A 27,546-nucleotide genomic window follows, 5' to 3' on the forward strand; every position below is an offset into this window, starting at 1 on the left:
ACATATTTTCTAGTATAGAACAACTTGATTTATACACTAAAGTTTCCTGTTTCTCAGGATCTTGATTTAAATGTTACACAAAGTGGATACTAGGCAAAAGTACAAACAAATGTGTATTTATACATGCCACGCTACTACATTTAAAAAATGTTGGAAGAATGTTAGTTCCTCTTTTTAAATCATTAGCCGGATTATCTTAATCTAATAGCCATGTGGCGGAAAAGCAAACCATTCTTCACGAAAAGTGTATATATCCTTCAGCTCACTTACGCTAAGAGCTGCAAAAATAGCATACGGTTCCCACACTTCAGCCCTCTGCAACTTCTTTTATACAGAATTAATTTTTATTCTATCTCTGAGAGAGTAAAAGCAGAAGTGTTCATATTACCTCATCATCTTGATCTGACTCTGTCTCCTTTTGGTTCCAAGATGCATTGCAGAGACAAGGAATATTATAATGGACAGCAGGGAAAAGAATATCAGGATATGAAAAGGACTGAGTAGGGAGCACAAAATGCAAGCTGAATCAAGAAGGCAAAGCAAATCAAACGAAGCCAACACAAAATATCAAGAACCGTACATCCACGGCAAATTAATGTGTGACGTTATTCGAAATCAAGAATCTACAAGCTAGCGGCAGGAGCAGGAGCGATATACAGAGGACTCCACCGTACAGACTGTAAGAATCTGACACCACAGTAACAAGACTCAATCTATACACAGAGACTAGTTAAACTCGAGCTTCAAGAACTTTAATCATGTGACAAAGCATTCCTTAATCGCATACCGAGGGCCCACTTCTCCAAGACCAGGGGAAGAGACTTACAATAAACCGGTATTAAAAGATACCTTTTTATGTGCTGGCAGAGTGATATTTAAGTTGCAGACAGCTGTTTGAGGCAGTCCTTTTGTTGTCTTTGGTTCCTTCAGAAAAGATAGACGACCACAGGGCTCTTGGCTGGTGTCTCTAACCTAGAAGAATTTAGGTGGTTGACAGTTATAGAAAGAGACTTTTCTGAGGACTCCCGTCTGTACAAGAATTAAACAGGTTTATCTGACAGAGCCCTTCAGGAGGCGGGCAAAGGAAAAAGATGGCGGTAACCATTACAGATCAACGGCGGTGGTCACGTGTGAACTCAACGGGATTTAGAATGCCCAACTCCGAAATCAGAACCAGGATGGCTATGCCTGCTGGTTTCCCTGGCATTCTGCTACACAGTCTGGGTTATATGCATTTGCTTCCTGTCCAATAATTTGTTTTCCTCAAGGCCTTGGTTTTAGCAACGATAATAACAGCAAATAACCAACACAGTAAACAGTTGTCCCATGTCCTTCTGTTCTCTGAGGAGGGGGAAGGTATCTCCAGAATGTCCTTGGACTCCATCAGAAATGAAGATGGAACTTAAATACTGAGTTTGGATTTCATCCATTATTTGATTACTGGGCATTAACCAGATATGATGCATTTTACTATTCTAGATGGTCTGGTCTTACAAACATCTGCTTGAACATAAATGATCATTGAGATGTTTAAAAGGTAAAGACTCTTTGTTACTAATTATAAAGCTTTCCTGGCTCAAAAAGACACTCGGGACAAAAATCTGACCTTGTTCCTCTGAATTCAAGTTTGGTGGGATATTACAAACTGAATAAATCACTAGACTCTTCTGTTTTTATTCTCTAAGAGCATTTTTTGCTTTTTCAAAATTCAGAGTCTCTGTTAATGATTTACCTTGATGGAAAATGGCAGTCTATTTTCTTTGAAAGCATAAAAGTTAAAAACAAGTTGCTGTCCTCCTTTGGTAAGTGGGGCCAGATTTCCATAACAGTCAACATAAATAGGTTTTCCTTCCAGAACCTTTTAGAAGAAAAGAAATACATAATTTAATGTTAAATTAAGTTGAAAGAATTTTGAGATTTTTAAGTCACATAATATTAAAAGACTGATTGATATATTTCTATGTCACATTTGTCTCCTTATTAGGAAACTACTTCTATAATGTTATTTGCCACAAAAATAACTGTTGGCTCACAATTCAACTACTGTGATTGGAAACCAAAGCATGCACATGTACAAGACAGAATTACACATTCAGTTCTATTCTAGCAACTTTAGACATCTTTGAGAAAGTGCTGACATCACTTCTTCATACAGACTTTGAAAGGGTTTTTTGTTTGTTTTTTTTACTCAGATACTTACACTGGGTTTAAAAAAGGAAAATCATAGTAATGTGTAAAAGACAGTGACCATAAAAATAAGAGAACTCAAGTCACCACAGAGAAGTGTAGACCATCATGTGGATTGCTTAGTACTGCACTGTAACCAAGATAACCTCAAAGACACACAAATAATTTGAGAATAAAAACCTGAGATCGAGAATGGGCTTGGTATTTCTGGTGAGTGCTGTTATGACCTCAAAATAAAACCCCAGATCTGGGGGATGTAATGGAATGGATTTGTGTAAACAAGGTACCTCAATATCTTTGCTTCTGGCAACTTCCTCAAAATTCTCCTGCTGCTCTAAGGTTTTGTCCACTTTGTCATCCGTCATGCAGAAACAGCGCAGGCAGGATTCTACAGGGTCATTCATTTTGGCAAAAACAACGAACTTGGCCATATATGGAACACATATTAATTCTCTGTACAGTTGTGTAGCTAACCCCACGGTTTCTAAAACTTGATGGCAATCTGCGAGCCAAAATCTAAGAAAAACAAAAACAAAACGGGGATGACAATGAGGTGATTTAAAAGCCAAATCTTAAAGAAAATTCACCATTAAAATATTGGGGCATATAAGGGAACTACCCCAAAACATTAACTTGTTCATTTAAAGAAACAACAAAGGTGTTTACTCTGTTTACAGAAAGCCTATGTTTATTACTTGTTATAATTTTCTAAGGAAAAGCTAAGGGTTCTTTTCTCTCTCTCTTTTCCTTCCCTTAAGATTCTGTTCCCTCACCCTTCCTTTCCACTCCTGCTTCAGAGTTTAATGTCTTACTTTACATGCTGGACGGAGCAAGAATTTTATGAAATGGAAATTCTATCGGTCTTTTTTCCTTGAAAGCATAACAGTTAAAAGCAAGTTGCTGTCCTCCTTTAATACTTGAGTCCAGATTTCCATAACGATCAACAGAAATGGGTTTTTACAAACTGCTAAAAACTAGAAGAAGCAAGTCTAGCACCATATAGCCCCCTGTGAGGGCTGGTAAGATAACTTACGCCAGCCAATTTTAAATTTCTGAGTTAGGCCCAATTTTGCCATCGAAATAAAAAAAAAAAAAAAATCATACTAGTATTGAGCACAAAAACGTTCACTTTCCAAAAGGTAGTAAAATGAATTCCTTAGTGCTTTTTGGAAGCTTTTATTCCCATACCTGGCTGAAACATTGGTTGTAAAAGAGACACAATCCTTTATGAAGGTCAGGGGAGTTGTTCCTGTGATGTCTTCCCACTGAGCCGGTGAGGTGCCCCCTGGAAAAACAGAGCAGATATGTTGACTTCATCATGGGAGGGGCTCCTGATAAAATCTGCATTATCATCCTGTTCTTCCGGCACTGCTGTGAACTTGCAAACTTCTGCACGTTCAGTCAATGGCAGGCTCTAAGGTTGGTCTTCCTCTCTACTCTCCTTCTGTGCTTTTACTGCCTTATGGTGATCTCCTTGTAAGACGTTATAGTTTTTAAAAATTACTTTTCAGTTTGTCTGGCTATTAACGGATGGTCTAAATGGACAATCACAGGCTATCAAGTGCATTTTGTAAGTGCAATTTATAAGTGCAAATAACTGTTGTTCAGAAAGACAATGTAATTCTTTCCTATTTTTAAAATTTTTTTTAAAAAGACAAGAACTATCAAGAAAGCTAAGCAGCAGCAGATTTTGTACTGCCCAAATCATTTAATTTTCCAAGGTAAAAAGAGGAATCAGCCACTAAAACTACTCATAAAAACAAAACAAAGAAAAACAATCTTAATTTAGGACTTTCTGTTAAAAATCGTAGTAAGTTAACTAAATGAACTAAGCTCTACTTCAGGTGCTCATCACAAAGTGTGTTCTCCTGTCCCTGCAGATTTGGTCTATTGGTTAAACTCGGGAACTGAGTGGTGAGAATCACGTCCTCTGCTCTGCCCTGCGCCTGGTGCTCTGTGGGGCTTGTCTTCTCCAAAGTCTGTCCAGCTTCCTTTAGTCTAAAGGGTGTTACAAAGTCCACCACCTCTCCCTAGGTCCCTGAGAAATGACCCAGATGATTTAGTAGATGCTGCATTATTTCAATAACCTCAAAAGAGCACTATTATTACAACTACTAGTGAGTCATGATCTCAGCATCTTAAAGGAAGGTACAGGGATATCGCAGATGAGGGGATGGACAAGTCAAACGCTTTATTTATTTATTCTTTTTCCTAGTCTCATAAAGTTGGCACGGAGGCTTCAAAGGCTTTATGTCTCCGTACAGAACCACTGCAAGTTGCTAGCCTCAGCAGCAGGTAACGGGACAAGGGGACCCCACCTGTGATGCTACAGAGCAGACGCAGGTTCGGTGTGGTGTCCCCCTTGTACCCATTGGCTACGCCTTCACCCGAGGGCGGGGGCACCGGAATGGTCATTGTGATAGGTTTATGGAATTTCCTTCTTCTTGGTTCCACAGTGACGATTGGGCTAAATGTTGCTTTGTTGCCAAGGATCTTTTTCACAATTTCATCAGGAACAGGCTGGGCCTAAAGACAGAGAAAGGACCTTAGGTGGAAGTTAACATTTTCTCTCATGGGGAAATTGATTTTTTTTAAATTTTTTTTTTATTTATTTATTTGACAGAGAGAAATTACAAGTACACTGAGAGGCAGGCAGAGAGAGAGAGAGAAGGAAGCAGGCTCCCTGCTCAGCAGAGAGCCCGATGCGGAACTCGATCCCAGGACCCTGAGATCATGACCTGAGCTGAAGGCAGCGGCTTAACCCACTGAGCCACCCAGGCGCCCGGGAAATTGACTTTTTAAGTGAGGAGAAAAAAAATAAAAACAGATTCTCCCGTAAAAAAAAAAAAAAGTCTTTCTTCTTCATCCTTTCTCACTACTTCAGGAGGGCATAAAAAAAGAACCCAAACAACCTCATGCTGTAGCAGAAACTGGTCAGTGTGTTTCCCCAACAGAATATGGACGACACGAGCTTCTGTGACAGAGAGGCAGTTAAGTCTCACAACGGAGAAGTCTTTTGAGCTGATCCAAATAAAGATCAGCAAATACTGAGTCTAGTGTATCTTAAACCTATGCGGGATATCCAGTAAAAACATCACAGAGGAGATTTGTGCCCAGGTAAGAACTGAGGTGACTTCAGAGGTAAGTAACAAAAGCGCATTTAAGATTTCAGTTCGAGATTACCAAACCTAATGTCTTCCTTTTTGGCTTCTTTGCTATTTGGCAAGATACTCAATTTGGGAGACAGCTGAAGGGAACTTCCCGGCCCTGAACTATAAGGCCATCTCCTTAGCTCCGAGTGGGAACTGAATACCTTCCCAGAGCTTACAGTACTTCACTCTAAAAAACCTCACAAGAAGAACCTCAGTCAAACTATTAATTACTATATTAATTGACACAAATTAAATTACTTTCCTTATTATTTGATTTTTTCAGTAGGTTTAACAAATAAACGTAAGAAAGACGACTCTTGCCAGGATGTTTAGTTAGCTTTCCAAACCCAAACAAGTTCCAACTGGGTTTGGATAAAACCAGTATTTATGATGTACTTCCATCAAAATCTGAAAGCTTGCAAGTATCCTTATTACTGATTTTTATGAAATGGTGTCTTTCTTATAAACCAAGGCAAATGTGGTTTGTTTCTTTAATGGTGTATTTGCTCTTTGGAGCTCCTGTCACTCCAAGTACCAATAACGTATGGTTAACAGAACAATCTTTCATCAGACCCAAGTGATGCTTTTAAAAGAAAAATCCTAAAATACGTACCTTTATTGAATAAGCCACCAAGCTTACTTTATACTTAGCGCTTTTCATTTCGAAATAGGTTAATGAATCCCCAAATGGCCCAGGGCTTTGATTAGCAATACCATCAGGATGAGTTACAACAACTGTTTTCTGAGTGGAGCAAACACTCACACGCTCTTACACAACATGTTGCACATGTTACCTGGAGGCCCACTCGAATCCGTTTGGTTAAAGCCCCCTCTGGGAAAGAAGCCTGGACAAGGGGCACAGTGGTACTGCTCAGTATTCCGCCTTCGGGACCAATCTGGTTGCTTTCCTGCTTAATCCTCGAAACCACGGCAAAATACTGGGGGAAGTCCTTTGTGATAATCCTGCAGATCCGTTTCTTCCCTAGCTCTTCTGGGCTGTCAAGTTCTGAAAAGACAAATGAATGAAAAAGCCATGAGAGTAAGCCTATCCTAAGATACCTTAAGATAAACTGATGTGTAATGTTGATAGCTAAAAACGACATATCCAGTAGTCTCAGTGGAGTTTCAAGGATGGAGAGAAAGCTACAGTGACTTTAAAAATAATTTAAAGATTTGTAAAGATACTATAAACGCTATTCATATAGAGTATTGTAGAAAAGTGCTTCTACTGAAGAGGAACGAATGTCTTCAAAAACTGAAATGTTACCTCCTATGAACAGAGCTCTCTACTCTTTAAGAAGAGAGACCTCCTTCTGTGATGACTTACAATAATATACCCTCAAACGGCCAAAGCAGGAGTGAGAAAAAAGCAGGGCCTCACAAGAAAGTAAGAACTTAAGGATGTCTAAAAGGCTCTAAAACTTTATTTGAAATCCTCTTTAAGATATTGCCCAAATGGGGGCGCCTGGGTGGCTCAGTGGGTTAAGCCGCTGCCTTCGGCTCGGGTCATGGTCTCGGGGTTCTGGGATCGAGCCCCGCGTCGGGCTCTCTGCTCGGCGGGGAGCCTGCTTCCTCCTCTCTCTCTGCCTGTCATTCTGCCTACTTGTGATCTCTGTCAAATAAATAAATAAAATCTTTAAAAAAAAAAAAAAAAAAAAAGATATTGCCCAAATGATTAATATCATCATCTCTAATCTCTGTCCACCCACCAATAACCTTCATGCATCAAACTCAACCTGTCCACAAATGGACACGTCATTCCTTCTGTCCACTGCCAAACTTACTTCTTCCCCTTTGTCCTAACTCTGGTAATGGACTTAGTTTGTCTAGTCCTCCTGTCTAATAGTTCGACTCACTTTCCTGGATACTTCACATCGAGAGGCGGACGTCGAGCTGATTCCACGTGGCAATGGCTTGTTCTCTTGCCAGTCTGTCTGAACCCTCTTTGCCTTGCCTGGATCACTGAGTCACCTCCTAACCATCTCCCTGCCACTCGCCTCTCCTGACTCCAACTCATCCCCTACAGTGCAGCCCGATGGGTTCTCTTCCAAAAGCCAGATTTTATTATAATGCTGGTCAGTTTAACTGAAATAAATGGTTTTTAAAATCATATGAAATAATAGCCATTTGAGACTAGCCAAGAGTATTTGGGAAAATTAGCTTTGTGAGGGACAGTTTATCTTGTAAGATTTAAAAACTTATCTAGAAGTATCATAATAAAAGTTATATGGACAGACATATAAAAATTTAAGAAATATATATATAAAATTAGACAAATAGGTCAGAGGGATAAGAACAGAGCAAGAAATAGATTTAAATTTATATATATACACACATATACATGGTGTATATGTAAGTCCATATATATCTACTTCTATATATTATGTATTTAAAATGAATATATTTAAATCAAAGTCATATATTTAAACTTCAAATCAGTGGGGGAAAGAGGTCTTATTTAAGATGGCACTGACACAAATGAAAATCTATTTGTAGAACAGAGCTAAATCACGATATCTTAGTATATATAAATATAAATTCCCACTGGATAAAAGACTTAACTACTTAAAAAAATTAAAGTGTTACCATAAAACAATCAAGAGAATGTTTCAGCCATGGTTAGCAGAAATTTTTGTATTCAAAACTGGAAACCCAGAAGCCTAAAAGGTCGTTTTGACTATAAATACGTAAAGTTTTCCATGGTAAAAATAGCTTAAAAGACAAAAGGGAAATGAGAAAAGATAACAGCCACATTCAACACATAATGGATCGAAAGGCTCAATCCCCATGGCGGCTCCTGAGTTATCAGAGATGACAGATGAGCCAACAGAAAATGGCAAAATACTGTAAATGAGCGATTCACAAAAGCTGAAAACTGGTCAGAAAAATATAAATTAAAAAGCTCAAACTTGATAATTTGCATGGAAGTACTGACTTAAACAAGATACGACATAAATATCTGAGACTAGCCAAGGGTATTTTTGGAAAAATAAATTTGTAAGGCAGAACTGGAAGTATCATGATAAGACAGTTATATGGGGACATCATGGGGGTGAGGGAGGGAGAAGTTATTGTAACATGATGACCGGGAAACCTGTCTCTGAAGAGGTAATAATAGGTGAAAAATGCGAGGGGAGGAGGGAGCCAGGCTGGTAGTGACTCATTGGTATAAAGCATATAAAGTGAGGAAAGAAGAAGATGCAGAGCCAAACGCAGAGTCTGATCATTTTCAGGGAAAAATGTCATCTGCACATTTGTCTACTTTTACAAGAAAAATCTGCATTAGAGACATTCTAAGCCCATTAGCAATGGGCCACTTGAGAGGAATGGGCCCAGGGAGGTGAGGACGTAAGAAGACAGTGGGTTTACATAGTTGGGGTAGGTTTGCTACAAAATTAAGGGAAAATTCCCAAATTTCAGAGAGGGATGTTGGTTTTGTTTTTGTTGTTACTCCTAACAGCCCTCTCCTCAAACCTCTGAAACATACAGTATCCGTCCTACCGTTTTTTTTTTTAAAGATTTTATTTTATTTATTTGACAGAGAGAGATCACAAGTAGGCAGAGAGGCAGGCAGAGAGAGAGAGGAGGAAGCAGGCTCCCCGCCGAGCAGAGAGCCCGATGCGGGACTCGATCCCAGGACCCTGAGATCATGACCCGAGCCGAAGGCAGCGGCCTAACCTACTGAGCCACCCAGGCGCCCCACGTCCTACCCTTTTTTTTTTTTTTTCAAGATTTTATTTATTTATTTGACAGAGAGAAATTACAAGTACACTGAGAGGCAGGCAGAGAGAGAGAGAGAGAGAAGGAAGCAGGCTCCCTGCTGAGCAGAGAGCCCGATGTGGGACTCGATCCCAGGACCCTGAGATCATGACCTGAGCCGAAGGGAGCGGCTTAACCCACTGAGCCACCCAGGCGCCCCCGTTTTTTTTAACTATGAACATGTTTGCCTCCTTCATCATAGGACTGAGATCATGGCTTATTCCGAACTAGCAATTTATAAAAAGGTAAGATGGATGGTTAGATAGATGGATCAGGGACATTTTCTCATTTTATAGATTAATCATCAAACTCTGAGGTGGGAACACCAAATTAATTGGCAAATGGGAGAAACAGGGTTCCACCCATATCAGAATGAAACTAGAATTTGGCCTATTTTGTTTCGTGACCATCTGCTTCTCCTCTGCCCTGTTCAAAACTAAATATTGCGTTCTTAGTGAAAGAAAATAAAACAAAGGCAAATAATTAAAAAAAAGGTTACTGTAGAAAGACAAGAAGGAAACAAAGATTTGCTCGGGAAAATATTCTGCAGAAGTTTTCACCTATTCAGCAATTGACAAAATCAAAGTTTTCCATACAGAGCAGATGTATTTCCCTCCCCATGGTTTGGCTTATTTTAAAAAGTCTGAGTTCCCAGAGTTCATAATTCATGCTGCATAATTCACTACCAGAACCGAGAGAGTTCTGATCATTTGTCTCAGTTGCTGTGTAAGCCATCAGCCTCAGCTAAGCAGACATTTTTATTTTTTACCTCAGCCTCAAACTTATGATTACCTTCTCCTTTAGAAATAGTTTCGGACTCCATAGAGTGCAAGCAGTTTAGGAAGACTGTGCTATGAAATTACATCCTTCAAACAAGACAAATTTCCTGACTCTGTGTGTAACAAGCCGCGCATCCTGTGAATATGACATTTCCTCAACATCAGTCTGCACCCACCAGGGGCAGCGAGGCACCTTCTGAGGAACTTGGAGCAATACATTCTTCTTAGCTGCGTGCGTGCGTGTGTGTGTGTGTGTGTGTGTGTGAGAGAGAGAGAGAGCCGCATGTACAATTGTGCAGAGTTAAGGGGGAGACAGCCGTGTCACCCCTGGAAACTCTAATAGCTAAGGACTGGGAAGAGTGGCCCCTTTGTGTCATGGGGGCACCCAGGCCATGCTTCTGCTCTGTTGCCCTTGATAAAGCACTAAAACCACCACAAATAGAAAGCGAGCATGTCCATCTCAGATGCAGCAGATGAGTGGAAAATGGAGAAGCTTGGGGTTCTAACTCCCCACTTGACGTCTAACGTCTTTTAGGATTTGCCAGTGGTTCTGGGACACTCTGTGTTGTACCCACTCTTTTAAACCTTCTAGCAATTTCTCTGTCACCATTAAAATCTGCATAATTATTGATCTTCAATGATGTCTTTTAACATTTTTTTTTAAAGATTTATTTATTTATTTAAGAGAGAGTAAGCACGTGAGCAGGAAGAGGGGCAGATGCAGAGGGATAGAATCTCAAGGAGATTCGGGGCTCCACACGGGGCTCGATCCCACAACCCATGAGATCATGACCTGAGCCAAAACCAAGAGTCTGACACTCAACTGACCCACCCAGGAGCCCCTTTTAATAGGTATTTTATTAAAAGGTATTTTATTTTACTTTATTTTTAATTTTTTTAAAGGATTTTATTTATTTATTTGACAGACAGAGATCACAAGTAGGCAGAGAGGCAGGCAGAGAGAGGAGGAAGCAGACTCCCTGCCGAGCAGAGAGCCAGATGCAGGCCTGCTGCCAGGACCCTGAGATCATGACCTGAGCCGAAGGCAGAAGCTTTAACCCACTGAGCCACCCAGGCACCCCAACAGGTATTTTAAAGATAAGCCTCAGTCCAAAGAAACAACTACTGTGTGAATTTCGGACACTGGAATCCCCAAGCAACATTCTTTAAACAGGAGGATACACACATCGCCTTCTTGAATTACTCAGAATCCCAGGCCTCTGCCTGATGAAATGGAGAAAAGATACCTCCCCTCAATCAGGTCACATTCTCTTTCTGTGTGTACTTATCTTTAACTTTTTTTCTGAGAATAAAAGTCAATACAAATGTAAAAACTACAAAAAGTATTTAAGTATTGGTTTATAAGAAGCATAATCTCTAACAATTAGAGTGGAAGCCTGGGCTATTACGCACAGAGAAAGCTGTGTAAGTAAGACAATGATGGAGACAGCTGGGAAACGGTGAGAGTCAAGAGCACAAAGGGAAAACCAGGCAGTAAGATCACCATGGAATTCTTACGGCCTGAAAACCTATCACAAGATCTTACTGGTCATCGCACAGGACAAAGGTTAACTAAGTTATGATATATTCATACTATGGAATACTGTGCAGTAAAAAAGAATGGGGTAGAAGCGTACATTTTAATATGTAAATCTCCAGTCCATATTAAATGGAAAAGTTGCAAAAAATAAAAAATGTGATCACAATCCACTAATTCCCATCTCCACACGTCTCTGTATAAATTCATACAATTCATACAAAATTTCAGGGAAGGGGAAAGAAGAGGAAAATTATAATGACTGTATACTTGTGTACTACTACATGGGTAAGGATACTAATACTAGTATTTAATAGTATGATGTACATAAATATAATAAATGATATAGCAGAGTATTAACACTTTATAGATTCAACTCAAGCAATATTTTCTCTATTTCTCACTTTAAAAATAGGAAACTGAAACAGAGTCATGAAATGATCTTAGCTGTGTGTTTCAGGTAACTAACAACCCAGCTGACTAGGGGAGTCAGCGGGAGGGAGGAAAGCTCTCTACACTCAGCTACTGGGAATCCCTGACCCCCGGCCACATCCCCCATCATGAGCACCTTATCACGAGGATTTTTATTCTATTTATAATTTTGATAAACTATTAATGTATATTAAAATCAGATTTTCTTTTCAGAAAATGTGAAGTGACCAGTTAAATTACACTAAATTAACTGATGTCTGATTGAGGCCTGGTACATTGTAGGTATGCAACTAGTATCCACTGAACAAAGACCTCAGTGGGAATCAATAAGACTCATACTTTTTGAACCAAAGAACCACATAATTCTTTAAATCTTGCTTTAAAATATATGTAGTAGTAGAGACCGGTTACTATTTCCTTCTTTAACAGTTTTTTTTTTTTTTAATTGTATGTAGGATGTGACTCTTGTCTTCCTACTTTTTAATTCACAGTAAATTTTATTACATCCATGTATTTATAAGAGAAATTACTTTTGACTTAATGGATGTTTACTCAAAGGGTGTCAAACTCATCTGAAAGTTCTATGTTGCAAACTACAAAGGTATGTCAGGAAAGTCAGACTTCCAGGCAAACAGTGATAAAGTTTGATAATGTAAAAATGAACAATGCCAATATTCTTTCCAGGACTGAATTTATTTGTATTCAGATTTTAAAATGGTTTATTACTTAGGTCAGAGAGCAGGAATGTATTGCCAAGGATCTTTGCTTTGCTTCCACTCTTGACATAGATAAACCCCCCCAAAAATTCTACAAATGTGATACCTGTGTTCCATTCATCCCCGAAGGGAACCCAGCTTGTGTGTGCCTCAAACTGGCTAGATTATGAGCAACACCAGCGATATCTATTAAAGGCACAGATTCCCAGCCTTCTCTTGTGGAGATTCTGACTTGGTAGGCCAGGGTGGGGGAGGAGGGCACCTGGAAAGTTACTTTTCACACTCAGTTCAGGAGACTTTCTGACTTGATACCTGTAGGAGGTGAAGTCTTCTTAGTAGACTCTCACCAGTATCTGTCCTTAAAAACTCAGAACCCAAATTATTAAAAACATGACAAGAGGATCCTATGAAAAACATCTAAGGATGGTTCACTATGAGAAGAAAAGCTTATGGGGCAATAATATCCATTAGTTTTAAATGGCTTTGCTTCTTAAAAAAATTTTCTATACCCTTTGGTAGCTATACAATTAAAGGAGAAAATGACATAGAAATAGCTTCTTACCTGGGGTAATTGATAATGCCGTAGACTACAAAAGGACCCTGAATACCCCTTCTGTTTAATCTGCTACTGTTTTCACAAGAAAATAAGATTAAAGAGAAAAGAAAGAGGTATATTTGAAACAGGTAGTTTTGGTCAGGCAGAACGTTAAAAATTTACACTTACTGAATGTCTAACTTTGTGGCAGGTGAGTTACTATTTCGCCCACATAGCAGTTGGTAAAGAGGATGTCTAAAGTTCCAAGAAAGGAAGTGACTTGCCCAAAGTGACCTGTCTGCTTTAGAGCTTAGAAGGTAGGTCCAGGAGGGTGGGGGAGAAGGAGTGAAGTCACATAGACATGAACTTCGCCCACTATTTAACACAGTGTCTTTGCAGACCAGCTAGCACAGGGGTGGTGGTTGATAAGTGGATGAGTAATGGACAGATACACAGATATCCTGGTCCAGAAGGTGATATGGCTTCTTACTAGTCCACTCTATGAGCAGAAAGCCCTGATTATAGTGGCATTTTCTGCTGTGCAAGAAATGGAGGAAATAAAAGACAAGTCTGTATCATTCATCACTGGCTATCGAATATGTGGAAGAGCAGAGTACTTATAATACTGTCACTCAAATATTTCAGAAAATTGTGGACATTCACCTCCATGGAATTCAAGTTCATCTTCACCTGAATAATCAAATTTTGTAACAAGCCTGTCCAAGATGGTGCAGGAAAAAAAACCCAAAACCAAGTGGTACAACTGACCCTTCTTCCTTAATGTAAACATAATAGAAATCTTTTCAATTTTGATCAACTTTTATTTTGAAGTAATTATAGCGTCATGGAAAGTTGCAAAGAGTACAGAGAGATCTCATGCACATCTATAATTTGAGTAATTTTTTAAAAAGTTTAATGTATTTATTAGAGAGAGAGAGAGCCAGGGAAGGACCAGAAGAAGGAGAAAGAGAACCCCCTAGCGCTGCACATACGGGGCTCAATCCCAGGACCCTGAAATCACGCATGACCTGAACTGAAACCAAGAGCCAGACGCTCAACTGACTGAGCCACCCAGGCGCCACTACACTCTTAGTAACTTAACTTATATTCTATTCAGTTCTGGCATCTGCTTTATGTCTGCCTGGATCAGCATTATTTTACATCTTTAACTATGCAAGAAGATGCAACATCTTCATTACTCAGATTTGTACAATGTATTGAGTGTTAATGATGAGGCATGTCTTGAAACAATGATGTATCTACGTGTTTTCCCCTCCAGTTTTAGCAATCTATATAATTTCTGACAATCCTATTTCTTTCTTTTTTTTTTTTTTTAATTTTTATTTATTTATCAGAGAGAGAGAGGGGAAGAGAGCGAGCACAGGCAGGCAGAGAGGCAGGCAGAGGCAGAGGGAGAAGCAGGCTCCCTGCTGAGCAAAGAGCTCGATGTGGGACTCGATCCCAGTACGCTAGGATCATGACCTGAGCTGAAGGCAGCTGCTTTACCAACTGAGCCACCCAGGTGTCCCGACAATCCTATTTCTTAAAAGTTTTTTTTTCCTTATAAGTATTTTTAAGTGAATTTCTAATCCTTATTTGCCCTTTACCTGCCACCCAGACCTCCTCTCCTCATTTGGCTGTATCCCTTCCTTTAGAAAGTTGCATTCTTTCTTGGGTATGGGTCATTGAAGTATTAAGAAAATGTATTGTTGAAAGTGGGGACAGATGCCTGGATACAAAGCATTCATATTTCCATTCATTCAGCATGGTGAGATGACAGTCCTGTGCTAAGAGCTGTCTGGGCACTGGGCATATGGCTGACAACAAGTCAGGGCCAGTCCCTCTCCACAGGGACTTCACAGCATATCAAGGAAGACAGCAAAATTCAAAGTTGCTTGTTACAGAAGATGACCAGCCAGGTGTTGTGGCCATATTTACCAGGTGGATCTCACTTACTCTGGGGTTTAGGGAAGGCTTTCTGGGAGAGAAGTCAGGGAGCGGGTGTCTGGTCATGTCAGAATAATCACTCCAGGGTTTTCCTCCAGGATTGCAGAAACCTAACATTCTCTGCATCTGCTTCTCTATGTGTATTTTCCAGGAAAATGTTTTTCCATATTTGCTTACTTTTCCACTTAGGTAAATAAAAAAGCATGGCTTTCAGGCGATTAGCTCCCTTATGTCACTTTCTTCTACCTTTTGTTTAAACCACTACTAGTACATCCAGGAAGACAAACCATATAATCCTGTGTTCAAAACCAGGATCATATATAATGTTTGAAAGCTGAACACCATAAATCAGTAAGACTGTGTCCAGCAGATACAGAAACACACTGAACTCCAGGGGGCCTAGACTTGCTGTGTCTGCCATACTGGTCTCCAGCCACATCTACACTGAATTAGTAAGGCTTACACTCAATCTCTCAGACTTGCTTTCCTGTCCTCAGAAGGCTAAGAGCCCCCTTCTGTCTGACATGTGGGTCAGGGGTTTGACGTCATTGTTTTGACGCACAAATGTTTCATAAAGACATGTAAATGCCGGCAAATTCACATACACAGGCATCCATAAATTATTATCCATTATTAATGCTCATTTGCTTTGGTCCCATTCTCATTTGTTGGCCAGTCGGTGTGGGAAACTGTTCTAGCACAGGTTCCTTTCCTTCTGCAATGTGATAGTGGTCATGCAACTGATTTAAACTAAATTTCATGGCCACCGATAGAAAGTCAGTCAGTATTTTGTTATGGTTTACCAGACACTATTTTGTATGCACTGCTCCCCCCGCCCGTAACACAATTTCGATTTGGTTAAGTTCAATTTTACTTTTTCCTTCAGAATTTTTCAAGTTTGTTAACAGATCTGTCCAACAGATGGTGCTGTGTACAACATTAAGCCAGGCATTTCACTTCTCAGGGCTCAGCTATTGCTAAAATCGGGACTTGAGGCTTTAAGATTACTCTTTGTCTCCTGGCTGATAAATTAAAAACAAGTTCAACCGAGATGAACCAAAATTGCAATTTTTAACTGAAAAGTATGTATTTTCTGTAGTTACTGTTGCTACAGTTAGATAATAACTTATGGGAAATTTGTTTTCTAGTAATATAACATTATAGCTATCAATTTCTCTTTCCTGCTCCAATTTACAAAAAGAAATAACATAATTCTTTAATTATTATAATTAATAATTACTTAATAATAATAATAATAATAAATTATTTAAACTTTCACTCTGTATCATGGGAAAGTGAAGCAATGACAACAGCAAGGAAACATTTTCCTGGCATTTGTAGCATTGTTTGGGGACCTTCACCCATACTTGATTCCAATACAGTGGCTGGGGTTTTAAAATAACAGCATAATCCTTATATCCTCAAAGCTTTCTTGTGATGCTTAGGTAGCAATGATCTTGATTTTAAAACCTAATAAATGTGGATACATGAGTCTACACACTGTCCAGAGGAGCATTATCTAAAAAAAATATATAATGCAAGCCACATTTGTAATTTTAAATATCCTTTTTTTATCGGGCTCTCTGCTCAGCAGGGAGCCTGCTTCCTCCTCTCTCTCTCTCTCTGCCTGCCTCTCTGCCTACTTGTGATCTCTATCAAATAAATAAATAAAATCTTTAAAAAAAATAAATATCCTTTTTTTAAAAAAGATTTTTCTTTATTTATTTGACAGACAGAGATCACAAGAAGGCAGAGAGGCAGGCAGAGAGAGAGAGAGAGGAGGAAGCAGGCTCCCCCTGAGCAGAGAGCCCGATGTGGGACTCGATCCCAGGACTCTGGGATCACGACCTGAGCTGAGGGCAGAGGCTTAACCCACTGAGCCACCCAGGTGCCCCTATAATTTTAAATATCCTTATAACCACACTGGGAAAATAAAAAGGAACAGATTAAAATTAATTTTAATATTATTTTTTATTTAGCCCATAATATCTAAAATATTGCCACTTCAACATGTAACTAATGTAAAAATTATTAATCAGATATAGATTTGTGGGGTGGGATATACTTTGCCTATCTGCTATGTTTTCCACTCATAGCACATCTCTGTGTATAGTTCCACGTGCTCTGAGCCACACGCAGCTAGTGGTGACCACAGTGATGGCGCAGGATGGGAGCACTTCTCGAGCTCTGCAATTCTGAGACCTCCAACGATGAGGGATTCTTCTGCTAATCAATACTCCCAGTTCCAGCAAAATCACAAACTACAAAACACCCCTTGGGATCTAGCACTGGAGGCACAATTTTAAACACGTTCAACGGAACTCCATGAGCTCAATTAACTGAAGATTTTAAACAAACTTATTACGAAGTGGATTCAACTTGGTGCACTTTAAAGATGATGTTTTTGGGGGAGCAGAATGAATATTTTGCATGTTGCACTATCTTTTTCTCAGCAGAGACATGACAAGTGCTTGAACAAGACCTATGTCTGCTGCCAAAGAGGAAAGTTGTTCCTGCCACGTGATATCCTAGCGGTAACAGCAGGTTCGTCATACCCAGACCACCTGTTTTCTGTCATTCTAGCCTCTTACTTCAGTAGGAGCTTTGCTAACACACCTGCTTCATTAGCGTAAACATCAATACGCTTTTGTCTCTGGGCTCACCAGTGGCAGAAATTAATCTTAATTCCACTGTATTTTGCAATGACAGTTTTTTCCTGAATGCATCTCATCTCCTTTTGAGTCACAGAAGAACTAAGATGGTACCTTGATGAGTCACGGAAATTTTAAATAGCAGCTAACATTTATGTAACATTTTTACTCCACACAGAACACTTTCAGAGACATCCTTCATTTGAGAACACAGAAAGGCGAAGGAGTATTACAGAGAAACAGCTAAATTTGGAGGCAGAAGTCTGCATTTTAGAAGTCTAGATCCAGATCTTTTTAGATTTCCTGACTGGGTAGTGGTGATGGGGAGGTAAGAACCAGGACCAGGGCCTCGGCTAGCCTTATGTGACCTGGAAGAGGGAGCCACAGGGGCAGACACCGCCCTGCTGGTAACTGACTTGGGAACATTAGGTTAAGAGACTTTGTCCTGCAGCCATTGTTGGAGCAGATGGCTCGGGAGGAGAAGAGTCAGGATTTTAGCTCCGACCTACTCTCCTGCACAACTGTACGCAGGCAGCGGCAATGAATCCTACCACAGACTGAACGGTTCTCATGTATCGGGCTTGGGTGAAGAACTTTACTTACATTAGCTTGTCACTTTCCCCTTGGTTCTCTGTGAGGGACCTTCACTTTACAGACTGAAATTAAAGTTTAGGGAGATTCAGTGCTTGGTTAGGGTCGCACCGGGTCAGGATGGGAATTCCAGTCTACGGGACGTCCACAGATCCTGATCCTAACCACATTACACTGGGAAAATTATCCTCTTCCTTGAACCTATCTTGCCCTGAAGTTGCTCTGACTACTGAGTTATTCTAACTCCTCAATTCTAACTACTAAATTGTGCATTTGGAAAGGCTTTGCATGTTTTGAAATACTACAGAACCATAACCTCATTTTCATGATTGTGTTTAGTCAAAATCTGTTATCAAAATATGGGTTAAGATGATTTTTAGGGGCGCCTGGGTGGCTCAGTGGGTTAAAGCCTCTGCCTTCGGCTCAGGTCATGATCCCAGTGTTCTGGGATCGAGTCCCACATCGGGCGCTCTGCTCAGCAGGGAGCCTGCTTCCTCCTCTCTGCCTGCCTCTCTGCCTACTTGTCATCTCTGCCTGTCAAATAAATAAATAAAATCTTTAAAAAAAAAGATGATTTTTAAATATTTGGGTTTTAAGATTAGTTATAAAGTTATATTAGTTATAAAGCAGGATTCATTTATGTAAGAGGGTTAAAAAGGAGACATTTATGAAGGGCAACTGGGTGGTTCAGTCCGTTAAATGTCTGCCTTTGGCTCAGGTCATGATCTTGGGGTCCTAGGATTGAACTCCCTGCTTGGCGGGGAGTCTGCTTCCCCCTATCCCTCTACCCCTCCCCACTGCTCATGTGTGTGTGCTCTCTCTCTCTCAAATAAAAAAATAAAATATTTTAAAAAATAAAATTGTAGCAAAGAAACTCTTTCTACTATTTCCAAGATAATGCACAGAATCTGGGATGGAGGGTTAAATCATCATTTCTTTTAAACATCTGAGAGATGCCTTGAGTACGGCAGCACTGGGGGCATCACTGACGAAGCAAAGATAGGACGAATTCCTATTTGAAAATTGGTTTCTTCAAAACAAAATGAACACAAGTCAGCAAGAGATCATGGAAGTCCCTTCCATAAATAAACCTTAAGAATTTAAAAAAAAAAAAAATCCACTTGTAACTGTTAGGACATACTATAATCCATACTCAAAAACAAAGGAGAACATATTAGAACTCAGTGTCTTTGCTAGAACTACAGTGTCTGATGCGGTAGCAAGTGGCTATGTTTGGCTACCTGAAATTAATGAAACAAAATTAAAGATTACCCTCCTCAGCTGCACTAGTCACATTTGCAGTACTCCCAAATCACATGACTAGCAATTACCGTTGGGCAGCATGCATACAGAGTATTTCCACCATCGTATAAAGTTCTCTCGGATGGCATTGTTTTAGAATGCTCAGGATTCTTCCTAGAATATTGTTACTTTCTCAAAACTTTCCTCAAAGTAAATGCTCCTCTTTAATTTTTTTTTTTTTCCTGGAGATTAACATTAATGATGTTTGGAGTAGAGGAAACAGACTAACGGGGACGTTTCCTCCAGAGAGCTAAATAATTTTAAGGAGGTTCCTTTTCCTGCCCCTCACCAGCAGTGCAAGGGAGCCTAAATCAGTGCTGTGTCTGATACTGGGGGTTCAAAGGTGGTTAAGACACGTGCCCTACCCTCAGGAGCTTACAGTATTAAGGTAGCTATCCATTAAAAAGAAAAAAAAAAAAAAGAAAATCCTTGTGGAACAGAGGCTACATTTCAATCACCAGTGATCTATGATGCTGGCATTTAAAAAACACCAGAAACATGGGCGCATCTGGGTGGTTCAGCCCATTGAGCAAACAACTCCCGGTTTCAGCTCAGGTCATGGTCTCAGGGTTGTGGGATCGAGCCCTGCATCAGGCTCCATGCTCAGGAGGGAATCTGCTTAACATTCTCTCTATCCCTCTCTCTCGGCCGCTCCCCCGGCTCATGTTCTCTCTCTCTCTCACATAAATAAAGAGGTAAGTAAAATCTTTAAAAAAAAAAAAAAAACACTAGAAACATGAGAATATTTATATATTCTATTGTCCTTAAATCAAAATAACTACCTTCTCTGGAAGACCTACTTCTCCTCATCTCTCCATTTTTAAATCCTGACTCATCTATATTCTTTTACTATTTTCAAAATGCTAATTCAATTCATTCCCTAGGACGCATTCTTTTCAAAGCTTTTTTTTTTTTTAAGATTTTATTTATTTATTTGACAGACAGATCACAAGTAGGCAGAGAGGCAGACAGAGAGAGAGAGAGGAGAAAGCAGGCTCCCTGCTGAGCAAAGAGCCTGATGCAGGGCTCGATCCCAGGACCCTGAGATCATGACCTGAGCCGAAGGCAGAGGCCTCAAACCACTGAGCCACCCAGGTGCCCCCTTTTCAAAGCTTTTAATTGTGTTTTCTTATCAATTTCCTTATAAGAGAATGACTACACTTCATGCTTCAAATTAAGGTAATAAAAATTAGAAATCTCAATTACCACTGCATGTTCCTGTTAGAAATCATTTGAAGTTATAGATGGCATGTGATCTAAATGTCAGTATCATATACAAATAGGACTATTCTTCTGGACCTTAAATCTAGGTTTGTAGGAATTTCCTCTTTAAGTTTATTTTCTTCTCCATAGGACACACACTTCTAAAATCAGTGGGGTATGGTTACATCTTTGAAAACAAGATAGGACAAGATTTCAATGCCAGCATTGCTACTCAGAACTTCCATTCCCTCACCTGTAAAGTGTGATTAAAACTATCTACTTTATAGTACTATACTTTAGTTTTAAGTTTTCATATAAGGAATTCATCACTGCCTCATGAATGGTAGAAACTCAACAACTCTAAGTTTCCTTCTACCTCACTGTAAAAACATCTTTAAAGTCCTGGTTGGCTGCGATGAACCGTGTCTTATACAGAACCTCTGGCAGGGCAATTCTCCCCTCTAGAATGAATAGTGACAACAGCTGATATTTACTGATGGCTTACGGAGTGTCAAAGGCTGTGTCTCACAAGGGCTTCACAGGATTATTTTTTCCCAGTCACAACCCTACAGAGGAAGGAAGGTGACCTCCATTTTACAGAAATGGGAGAAGCTTGCAGGGACCAAAGAACTTGCCCACGGTCATCCCTCCCATACCTGAGTCGGTCCAGCTCCTTTGTCCTTTCTTTGAAACCAGGAGACTATGCAGATGCCTTCCAAAAGCCAGGAAATTCAATGCGAAGACAGTGAATTTTATGGTATGTGAATTTTATCTCCAATAAAGCTGTTCTTTAGAACTGCTGAATTTGTAGTGATTAGGAACTCAGTATAAAGATTCACTCTGTGGTGAACTTGGTCTCTGATTGCTTTTGACCTTTTTTAAAGGAAACCTCGCATCAAGTACCTAGTCTCAAAACAAGTCTATTCCCAGCATCTGGTCAGAAAACCTGCTTGGTTTTGAGGGTCAGACAGCTGCGGGAGGGCCATGCTCCAATGACGGTGACAGGTCTGCCATGTGGGCTTACTAGGAGGCACAGAACACGACCCAGACTCCAATAACTAGCCTGCAACTTTTTTTTTCGGTGATGATTGCCCAACAGAAATTAAAAATTTGCAAAGAATGTTGAAATCCTCAGGAACAAAACGGAGATACAGGAAAGGATCCAGAAATAATAATTCCAAAAATAAAATGCAAACGTATTTCCTTAAAAATGTGCTGCATGCTTTGCATACCTTCCACCATTATTAACCTCCCCCTTACACGTCCTGCACTTAGAAGACTCTCTTGGGTTTTGGAAAGATGAACATTATTTGACTAGAGACTGAAAGAATCATCAATGTACTATCTGTACATTAGTATTGTGAGAAAAAAAGGCTGTCGGATTAAAAGGAGCTTCCTGCCTGAGATTCAGAAAGCAGCAACAAATGCCGGGGCTGCAGACTCCCGGGTCAGAACACGCCCTTCAGCGGCATGAACTTCAACGCGGCCAGGCCTTTGATCGTCACTTGCTGACATTTACAGAGACAAGGAGTCGTCATAATTACCTTCGTCCATGCCATTCAGCAGTTCGGTTAAATCTTCATTTTTACTGTCAAACTGATGCTCCTTCCACGTCTCACCATTTTCACTTCGAAGAACAAATGAGTTCTCTCTCTTTTTCCTCGCATAGACCCAAAGTGAGGGTATTTCCACTATGACAGGGCTGGAAGAAAAATCCACATTATTTTGCGATCAAATGAAATATATTTGTAGTGTCATATTTTCAAAAACAGTGTCATCAACAGTATTCATTTAAAAATCAGAGGTGCCACTAAGGTTGGGAATAACTTCAAAGCTGCAGAATCATTTGCTAATTAAATAATATGTTAGAAGCCTGAGAACATGCCATCATTCATTCATTCACCAACAATTCATAAGGGCCTACTGCCAGTTAGGCATTTTGATTTAATAAGGGGAAAATATTCAGCACATATAAACAGGATTTTTGAATCAAGGAATTGAAAGTTATGAAAACAGACCATAAGAAAGTTGGTCCATTTTTAAAAACACAATAGCTATATTATATTATGCAAAAAAGCTAATGATTTAAAAGGACACAGTCATTTCTTTGAAAAGAGAAATTCTGTAGATTTCCTGCTTCGAAAGATCACAGGTGTTTGTCCCTTAGCAAGCAAATGATCAATCGACATAGTCATTTACTCCAACAGTGACTTCCTTTCTCTCGTTTTTAATTTGTGAAATGGTAGTGGGCAACGTCACTTCCTAACTCTAGTATAACCTGCACAGGAAGATTAAACTTCTGAAAAAGCACTTGTCGGCTTGAAATTGTAATATAGCCACACATTAATTTTTGACAGTGTCCTTTTGCCAAAGAATGTGGACAGGATGGCTGCAAATTGAAGACAGCCAGTCGAGCACAGGAATAATTTTGTTAACTTTTAAAGTAGGATAAATGCTAAAAAAGATGGATGGAAGTAAGCAGACCACAATCACACACAGTTTATGTAGTTGGATTGTGCAGCTTTATTTTATGACATTTAAGTAGACAGTATCATTATTCTCCTACAGAGTTTGTATGTAACCTCACCTCTTAACCTATGTGTTTAAGTACAGGTCATAATAAGAGACATAGGTTTAAATAGGTAAGAGCACATAAAGGAAGAGGCATTGCAATGATCCAATAACATAAGAATATAGGAGCATTTCATTTATTACAAAAGCATTCACTTAAAGTGGGATGATAAATACAATTTTTCTTTTGGCAAAATAATTACAATGAACTCAAATTAAGGATTTAAAAATTTATATTTATATATATTTTTTATTTTTTTATATAATCCTAAATGAATTTATATATAAGGATTTAAAATTTTTTATTTTTTGATAGAAACAAAATCACGTATTCCTGAGAGAGTTAATAATTTCAAGAGTTAATATATTTAACATAGTTTTAACTATGTCTGATTTGACATTAAATTTTTTTTTTTTTTTTTTTAGAACTAGATACAATCTTTGCAGGTTAATGTATCAGATACTGTCTCTGTAAATATTTAAAGAATGTGGCTTTGTGTAGGACATTCAACAATACTGGAGAGAAGGTATGAACCAGGGCCTTTGACCAAGGTGAAAGCCAAGCATAACTTTTCATAACAGGTCTCTTCATGCAGACTGCCAAGGCAAATCCACCAATCAGACAGACAAGCAAACAAACAACAAATACCAACACATTTCAGCTTACACAAAACAAAACAAGACAATTTAATAACTTCAGTAGAGTATTCTATCTGCTGCCTCGTTGGCTTTCTTTACATATCTTCTATTCCCAACATTTAATCAAATTCAGTTTACTTCTTGAGGACTTGGCTTTCTCAAAGCCCATAAAGATTACTTAGTATGCATAAGTACGTACTTTTAAAAAAACTGTAACTCCAGACACGTACATATATGTATATATATATATATGTACACACATATATATTCACACATGTATATATCCTTTACAGCAAATGTTGATTCAAAGCCTCCAAATACCTTCTCTTAACGCTGCGTTGAAATTAGATCGTCAGTCTGTCTTAAAGACTATCATAACCAGTTGAAACATTTCAAAATAAAGAAAGGTTTACAGAAGCACAGATTTATGAAGCGGGGGGCTCGCAGTGAACTCCACATGCTTGGAAAGCACAGGGGAGGGAGCAGTGCTACAGCTAAGTCAAGCCACTATGGTTCCTGTTTCTTTCAGTGACACACATCAACTGAAAGCATTAAAAACTGAAAAGATAAAAATAAAATTCAGACAAGAAGAAGACCATGGGTGTGACAGAAAAAAATTGAAAATGGAAAAAAGAATTGTAGACATTCTGTATCTTGTCTATAAAGATCCTACCCAATAAATTTTGTTCCTTGAGGCCCAAGCTGCAGGATTCGGCTAACCAAGCTCTCGCCCTCATTTACAGGGGGAGGATTGGTAGGAAGATGCAGTTTACTGAATAACATCCATGCAGCAGGAAGAGAAACAAGAAGGGGAAATCGTGAACACACTGTCCGTCACGACAGAGCCTGCCTCATTTGCACCCAAGTGCCACCTCAGAAAATGAATTCATTTTTTTTTTTTTTTTGCAAAAGCCCATATCACTATGGATTAAGTTCCCTAAAAAGTATCTTTAAAAAAGACATGTACCCATAGTAGCCATTTATTCAACGTGGTGACAGAGTTCCGCCATCTATATTTTTCCCTAAGAATGGTGCCTTGACTTCCACGGGGGGCCGCTGGGGTTCCGTGCACTCACTGAGCAGAGAACATGCTTCGTGGTTAGTAAAAGCTTTGACCAGCAAACTGAGTTAAGGAAGTATCAGCCTACTAGCTTTTCAGAGAATGACACAGCTTTTGGGACCTTTGACACTCCACGAAAGGTGTACTCCGTCGCAATGGTCCAACTAAGTAGTTTTAAGCGTTAACTACTTGAGTTTTTAAAAAGGGCAAAGAAAATCAAATGTATCACACAAGGGCCAAGACAAAAATTGATCAAATGACTTACCCTAAAAATTGTGCCCCTGCAGGACCCATTTCTACCAGCCTACTGGCTAATCCCTCTCCTTCCACCATGGGGGGTGGGTTGGCCAGTTTATGTCTCTTTACCAAGCGGCAGGTGATGCGGGTGGGCGCCGTGCACTTGCGTGGAGGGATGATGATTCTCATCCCGTGGTGACGGCTCCCTCTCATGGAGCCGCCTCTTGCATCCACCATAAAGCTAACCAGGAACCTGCGGGGAGAAGACCGGAGGTGAAGTCAAGGAGGGAAACATGCCATCTTCACAGGAGATTTTGAGATTAAACGTTAGGGTTTAAAACGACAGACAATGTAGCTATCATTTCCTCTCTTTAAAAATACATTGGAAGTAAATACGGTGGAGTCACATCAAACATGCATTCGACGTGTGAACTGGGCAGAAAGCAGGGCACAAAACTTAGTTTTGGTGGGACGCTGGCCTCACAGAAGCCAGCCACTTTGTCAGAAGCTCAGATTGAGGAACAGTGAACATTTCCAAGCTGGGATTAAAAACTGGCTCTTACAGGAGTGTCACGCATGTAAAAACCCGAACTGAGACCACTCTATGTGGCCTCTGTGAATGACTTCAGCTGTCATTTTAACTATTGGTGGAGTTAGCCAGATGCTGACTATGGCATTTCTCTCCCTAACAAGTCAGATGAAACTCCACGGTATGTCTTAACATGCACAACTCATAAAATAAATAGATACCGAATCATACCGCACACTCTTAATTTTTACTACCACAAAGCAAAATATAAGAATAAAAGCAGATGGCTAGTTTTGCTCAGGCAATTTTGATGGAAAGGGATTTAGTCTTTTCTGTATAAACTTGGCATTAATACTGTTTAAAATAGCCTCCACTTAAGTATCTGTACAGCCATTCAGAACTGAACAGCCTTTAGAAAATGTCTCTAAATGGTACATTATAATTCTGTCACTGGTCTTTCTATTAAAGCTAATGGAGAAAAATTACTTGTCTGCATGTAGACATGAAAGTGTAAGGAAATTATTAGTATCTTATCTGGGTTATAGCATATCCTAATTCCTGATTCTTATCACATGCTCCTAGAGCATCCTCCTCAAATCTCTGGTATTACAAAGCACTCCAGTGAATATACACCAATGAGTCCAACATACGGAAGAGTGTAAGTCAGACAGGAGAACATCTGTCCCTCTGCATTCCAACGTTCACATGTGAAAATATGCTTATTACTGGAGCAGCACCACATGTTGATAAGTAGAAGATTATCTGAATAGCTATAGTATTAGGGGAGGGAATAATCCCCTCCATCAAAATGTTCTACTAACTATATCTCATCTAAATGCAGTTCTAACATCCTACAAGCAGATTTTAGGACTTTGCATGGAGGTCCAAGCTGGGGACCCTTTCCTTAAGAGTGATGCTTCTGGACCTCAGAAGAGGAACCTCTCCAACAAAGCAAACTGGTCTGACATTCCCGTGGAGAAAGGCAATATCATGGGGCTCAATTTTTAGCCAATCAGATGTTCAGAACCAACTCTGGTCATCAGTTAGGCGGAATCATTTTCACACGCTTCTGCTTATTTTAGATTAAGCAATTTTCCTCTGGATTTTTTTTTTTCTTTTTTTAACATTAGACCTACTTCGAGAGGCTGGAACCAGTATCGTATTCAAAGTAAGAGGGGAAGAGACTGACCTCCTCCAAAACAAGACAAACACACAACTCCCAAGTCAAAGACAGAGGTACTTGTTTCCTTGTGCAAGTGTCCACATCAATTAATTGCCTCCAGTGCTAAATGATAACAAGGCTCACGTGAGACTGCTCTGGTGAGCCCACACTGTCTTAGACATACACATACTTAGCGTGACCTTTACTCAGTAATGAAGACAACAGGGCAACTTTATAAAGAAGCCCAAGACAAAACCTGATCCTTCTCAGCAGTCAGTACTGAAAATCAACTCCTGATTGGGAGTAAAAGCAACAGAATGGATTAGACATGATTCAAGACAAACTCTGGGGATCATGTGGCTGGCTCACTTGGTGGAGTATCTGACTCTTGATCTTGGGGTCATGAGTTTGAGCCCCATGCTGGGTGTAGAGATCACTTAAATAAAACTTCAAAAAAATAAACTCTGGGTTTGAAAATTTGGTTGTATTAGTACAAATAAACACTGGAGTGTTTACATGACAGCTGATGCCAACCATATAGAATGGTATTTCAGATC

The 27,546-nt window shown here is 39.6% G+C and overlaps 1 protein-coding gene across 1 annotated transcript in view; it reads right to left on the reverse strand.

Annotated features, from left to right (window-relative positions):
- ANK3 (ankyrin 3) overlaps positions 1–27,546 on the reverse strand; it is a 335,126-nt gene that overhangs the window by 50,067 nt on the left and 257,513 nt on the right. Inside the window, 12 exon segments of the mRNA XM_082721630.1 lie at positions 389–415; positions 850–972; positions 1,733–1,858; positions 2,475–2,703; positions 3,376–3,472; positions 4,506–4,713; positions 6,134–6,345; positions 22,336–22,429; positions 22,431–22,448; positions 22,450–22,473; positions 22,475–22,493; positions 25,327–25,551. Of these exon segments, the coding sequence (XP_082577756.1) occupies positions 389–415; positions 850–972; positions 1,733–1,858; positions 2,475–2,703; positions 3,376–3,472; positions 4,506–4,713; positions 6,134–6,345; positions 22,336–22,429; positions 22,431–22,448; positions 22,450–22,473; positions 22,475–22,493; positions 25,327–25,551 (1,402 nt within the window).

This window comes from Mustela nivalis, assembly GCF_964662115.1.
Source record: "Mustela nivalis genome assembly, chromosome: 2".
In the NCBI taxonomy this organism is placed as follows: Eukaryota; Metazoa; Chordata; class Mammalia; order Carnivora; family Mustelidae; genus Mustela; species Mustela nivalis.